Source organism: Saccostrea cucullata, unplaced genomic scaffold, assembly GCF_032062105.1.
Source record: "Saccostrea cucullata isolate Sc308-1 unplaced genomic scaffold, CSIRO_AGI_Scuc_v1 ctg11886, whole genome shotgun sequence".
Taxonomy (NCBI): Eukaryota; Metazoa; Mollusca; class Bivalvia; order Ostreida; family Ostreidae; genus Saccostrea; species Saccostrea cuccullata.
The window spans coordinates 13501-18916 of NW_026922460.1; the positions used below are offsets into that span (position 1 = coordinate 13501).

General features: G+C 30.4%; 1 protein-coding gene across 1 annotated transcript; it reads right to left on the reverse strand.

Annotated features, from left to right (window-relative positions):
• Window positions 1-454: 454 nt before the first annotated feature.
• LOC134261797 (solute carrier family 35 member F3-like) lies at window positions 455-3996 on the reverse strand. The gene is made up of 4 exons (XM_062744195.1): window positions 3931-3996; window positions 2912-3031; window positions 2612-2701; window positions 455-700 (listed from the first exon to the last, which is right to left on the reverse strand). Exons 1-4 carry the CDS (start codon window positions 3947-3949, stop codon window positions 489-491), a joined length of 441 nt encoding a protein of 146 aa, XP_062600179.1. The 5' UTR covers window positions 3950-3996; the 3' UTR covers window positions 455-488.
• Window positions 3997-5416: the final 1420 nt, after the last annotated feature.

Genomic DNA, 5416 nt, shown 5'->3' on the forward strand with positions numbered 1-5416 from the left:
TAAAGCAATTTTTTTGGCTTCACACTGAGCATATTTTGAAAATTTAAGGTCAAGCGGAGTAATACGTTTTTGACGTAACTCATTGTGACGTAAGCAACTTACGTTATACAATTTGATATTAAATAAATCTTTTATCCATTCAAATGACGTGTTATAACTATAATTAAATTATTCAAAATTATGAACAAGACTGCGAGGTTTCAAACCAGCTCGTCTGTCTCCTAACGTAAAAAAAATCCACGTCGTTGTTCTATGCCCGGAAAGTAAACAAAGTTATATATTTTTTAAATATTTGCAAATGTACTTTTATGTAAACTTTTTAGTAAAAGATACTATTTAACTAAAACATGTTTCGAATTTCAAAAGACAATAATTTTCATGTGAATCACCCTGTACTCAAACTTTCATCAACCCTCGTATATATAATAATTTAAACAGTTATCGTCTATTAAAACTTCGATATTGATATTAATTAAATAGATGTAACATCAGGCTCGACTAATTTCCCTTCTGGATCGCCTCCCTCTTCTTTCTGGCTGTGTAATGGTTTGCTTTGTGTGAGTATATTTCGCGCATGATGAACAGGCTTGGCTGAAACACGTGTCAGGCATTAGTACCAGTATAAGGCCTAGAGTAGATAGCACCACTCCAGAGAACTTCATACCATTGAAGAAACGATTCCTCCAGATATAATCCGAAACTAGAATATAAAAAAATAAAGATAAATGATTGTGATGAATAGTTTCAGACAAAAAAGAAAAATGTTTACAATAATTTACAAAAACAGAGGAAAAAATGACCAATCTCATTTTCTAAAGAAATAAAATAAACGGGGGGATTCTATAAGCAAAGAAGTTAGTGAAAGTGGGGAGGTAGAGGGTTGAGGATAAGGCAGTTACCGTTTCTCTTTAGAACTGGACATCATTATGTGCTTTATCATCGGCCATAATTACCTCTGAATTGACTCTGAGTCCAAATATTTATATCGCAAAGGTGTTTCCATTCATTAATTAACTAGTGTAAGAGTTTGTCATTGACTTTAAAAGTCAGTGCTTCTTGCAAAAATCCTATTTTGAAGTTGTTACTAAATAGGTCGTATTTTGCGCTGAACTGTTTGAAACCAATTATAAGGCCTTAATTTTATCCTTTTTTTACTTGAAAATGTACCGTCTACTTGATCAAAATACAGGGTTCACTGCAGACGTGACCGATCAACACAGGATGTTCACTCCTCCTAGGTACCCGATCCCATCTCTGGGATTCCTGGAGTTCGTGTTTAACCTTATTTACTGATTTGTATTATTTGTTGAATTTTCTGATCGACAACTTTTCGTTTTCGTCATCTTTTTCATCTTGATTTCCAAGTCAGTGTAATATTTTGTATAGTCTATATTACTTCTGTTCAATCTAAAAATATCTGCTATCAACCCCAGAGATGTTGTTTCTATTAATATATTAACAATCCAAGTTAGGAAATCGCTGCCTGAATTTGACAGTTGGATTGGACTAGAGCTCTTGCGCTACATGTATATGGGGGTGCTAGGGCAGCTAATCAGTATAACAGTAGTACAATGTAGGTGTCTAATCTCAATATGAAAAAGCATACCAACATATTTCGTAATCAAGGTGCCTCATCTAGATATTAAAAAGCATACCAAAATATTTCTTAATCAAACTAACGTTTGTGGAGTATTTTTACCATACTGGCATTATTGCGAGCTTTTGATGATAAATAAATGCCTTTTTTTAAAATATGGACTTATAAGTATAGAGCATATAATAAAAAAATTATTTCCATCAGAAAAGCAATATTTATATTTTAAAATTAATGCATCCCCCAAAACAAATGTCTTGAGAAATCTCATAAATACTAGTAATTTGTCTTCAATTTTTTTTTATGCATTAAAAGTAAAATAAATTTACAGAAGAGGATTTATCTTTTTTCTATTTTATATGTTCGTTCAGGATATGATTTTTAACAAAATATACATGTTTTAGGTACTCCTATCGACAAAGGTTTTCATTTTTCTCATATTGTTGAGTGAAGCATTTATAAGTTCTGTTAATTTTGCAATGAGACTGAACTTTTGTGACACTCAGAGCATACTTATTTAATATTTTCTTATGAATATAAAAACATTTAGATATTCTTTGTAAATAATACACAACTTTCATTATTTAAAATTAAATATAGAGATAACGAACAGTATTGAAGTTCAAAAGTCTATTAAACAAATCAGGTGAAAAGCAAACACAGGCCTCAAAAACATCAGAGGTAAGATCAAGTGTCATGTAGGGGTGAACATTTCCTGCCGACCGGTCATACCCTCCATGTCCCCAATGTCATAAACGGGGGGAAATTATCCGTAGACTATTCAGCGTGTTAAAGTGACAAAAAATGCCTAATAATTAGAATGAAATTTGTCAGTCAGCATTTCGCTCAGTCGTAAATTTGATATATTGGTCATTTTTTATCAACCAAGAATTGTATTACAATATATGTGAAGATTTATTTACATGAGAAAATGTTCAATAATGATACAAAGTTCTATGATAACGTCTTTCCACTTTAATATCCTTCCAACATCTGCAAATTGTCTGATTGTCTCACCTGCACACATGGGTACCGCCACGACCATTCCTAGACCCGTCACCAATTCCTTAGTCAGACACTCTGTATAGTTTGATAAAAACTGGAACACTGAAACAAAAAAAAGAGGGCTTGTTCTTAGTTTGAATTTTGTAGCAGTGTTACATTTGTCAAGTTACAGTATGTAGATATGATAATTAATCGTATATAATTGATACTGGCGTATCAATTGATATTTTAGTAGAGTTGGGAATCATCCTATTCTTGTTTGCTACATGTAGTTATTACTATCCACTGTGTTGATTGGTTTTTCAGACAAACCTATCATTGAAGCAGCTGTTCCAAGGAGATGATTCCAGGGTACATTGGCTCTTATATACTCCACCCCTGAATATTGTAGTCCAATAATCACTGGCCATAACATTAGAAGATTACCCAGGCCTTGTGATGGAAGAAATAAATAAGACAGAAAAAATAAAGTATTCATCTTAAATAAGCTATATCAACTATCAGCAATATTACAAGATTTTGGTTTTATTAGTAAATGAAATAACAAGTTTTAACTTTTTTCAATATGCTTCTGGTTAGATTCTTGAAGGTAGCTGGGTTTTTATTATTCTTTTTCTTTGATTTTTATGTTTTACCATAATAAATTAAAGATAAAGTGTTAATCAACTACAAAATATAATTTTCCTACGTCAAAGGACACTGATCCAGCCCGTTCCACATAAACAGATTTGACTTGGTAACAAAAAAAATCGACCTGGTGTTTTTTGAGTTTTTTTTACACTGAACCGATTTATGTTCAAACAATTATTTAGATAGCATTCTAAATATAGTTTAAAGTTTTTTTTTTACTTTGATGAGATTTATAATTTATACATGAAATATAAATGTAACGCTTCTAAACCATAATTGTTTAATTGTGTTACTTATCTCTAATGTGTACTATTTGTATTATCACAGACTTATCCCCGAAGTAACGGTCATTATAACCTACATATTCTTACAAATAAACGATTTTAATGCTGATTCTTTTATTCCTCTGCGTATACCATTATGTGAGGATATAGATAATGGTTTATCTCTGATTTCAATTCAAAATAAAAATGAAAATTCTTAGAGGAGAGACAAGATCAAAAGGTTGACATTGTTTTGAAACGACCATTAATCAAGGATATATATATATATATATATATATTACAATGGTCAGATAATCAAAAAGTAATATTAGGTGTTTTTAATTAGGAAAACTGTCATATTACACCTGTATCATATCTGTGATCAATATGTACAATACAAAAAAAGATACGAAAAACGTCCGTCATAGAATTACTTACCCATAATCGATAAAAACATTGAGAGTTGTCCAAAGCCTATACGCCCTATCCATTTCTTGAATAGGACCTGAATTAAAAATACATATTCTATGTTTCATTTCAAAAAGAGTCTAACATAAAATTAACGTAAATCTGAATAAAAGCATGAGAAAATTTTCGGCTGAAAGAACTGTGAATGATAGTATCAACCGCCGCTTATCTCGAACTCTATTTTCAAAGGTCAACATATTTTAATGACTTTTTTAAAATTTAAATAGAAATATATGTATATAAGCATCTGATCCCACCTCTCATATTTTTGGGGTCCGTGTTTGCTCTGTTTCAATTTGTATTGTTAAGTGGACTTTTGAGCGTGAATAATGTTCGTTATCTCCTTATATTTCACATATGACTTATTTACTGAAAAAAGGGATAGAGAATAATAAGAAAAGCATTATAGTTTTGGTAAAGAAATCAACAAAAACAGAAAATGTTTTTAAAGCATTCGTTTAAGTGGTTCCCCCATTCGATGTTAACTCGTCAAATATTTTCTCAGAGTGTAAGTTTTACAAGCTATATACATGTGCATTAATACGATTCTCTTATGGAGTTTTATTATTTTCGCCTTCTTGAAAGTATGATACAACTCCTGTTTTAGTAGTTTCGTCATTTAGTAAATAAAAGCTATTTTTTCAATATATACCATGTTATCGTTTCACAGAAAAAAACAACAGAATTTATGGTTAATTGCTCTGAAGAGATGAATAAAATTTTCATTTTTGTACGAATTTTATAATTTACAATGAATTTTTTTTAACTCCGTCCCCTTTAATAGAAAAAGATACAATCAATGACTTTTTTTTTTACTCTGGTGTTATAATTATTTATAAATCACTTAATATGATCTCTACTCTCAGTTCAAAAAAGTTTCATGAAAAAATCTCCATTAATTAATATTGAATAATATTGTGTAAAACACAGGCAATAATTTAGAGTTAACCAGCGTTAGTTTTGTGTGTCCAATTCACTTCAAGTAAGCATTGAAAACCTTTGATTCTAATTTTAAATATGATTTGCTCTCCTCCCGATTATTTTATTTTTGAGCTTGATTTCGGTTCATTGTCTCCATATTGTATTTCTTCAATTTTCTTGGAAAAAAATCCCACTATTTTGAAACATCTATCATGCAACGTTATTTTGTGATAAAGAAATTAGTTGAAAAAGTGTACTACAACCATTTTCTTTGGTGTCACATAATCCGATATGATCAATCGCGAAATTCCATATTATTAATCACAAAATTCAATGTATTTAATCCCTTCTTACATTATCCCATATAATTAATCATACAATTCCCTAAAAAATGTTATTCACTTCTAAGAACATTACCCTTATTCCCTTTTTCAATAATTGATATTGCTTAACATCTCGACATCTAGAAAATGTATGGCTTCTTTCATCTTCATACAATTTTTATGCTGAACAAATTGCATGAAATTAATGATTT

Bases quoted from the DNA above. Each gene is read 5' to 3' on its own strand.
- LOC134261797 (XM_062744195.1), bottom strand. The intron at 2,702-2,911 runs GTTTGTCTGAAA...TTTTTGTTTCAG, and splicing joins AACAGCTGCTTCAATGATAG to TGTTCCAGTTTTTATCAAAC. The intron at 701-2,611 runs GTGAGACAATCA...TTTATATTCTAG, and splicing joins GGCGGTACCCATGTGTGCAG to TTTCGGATTATATCTGGAGG.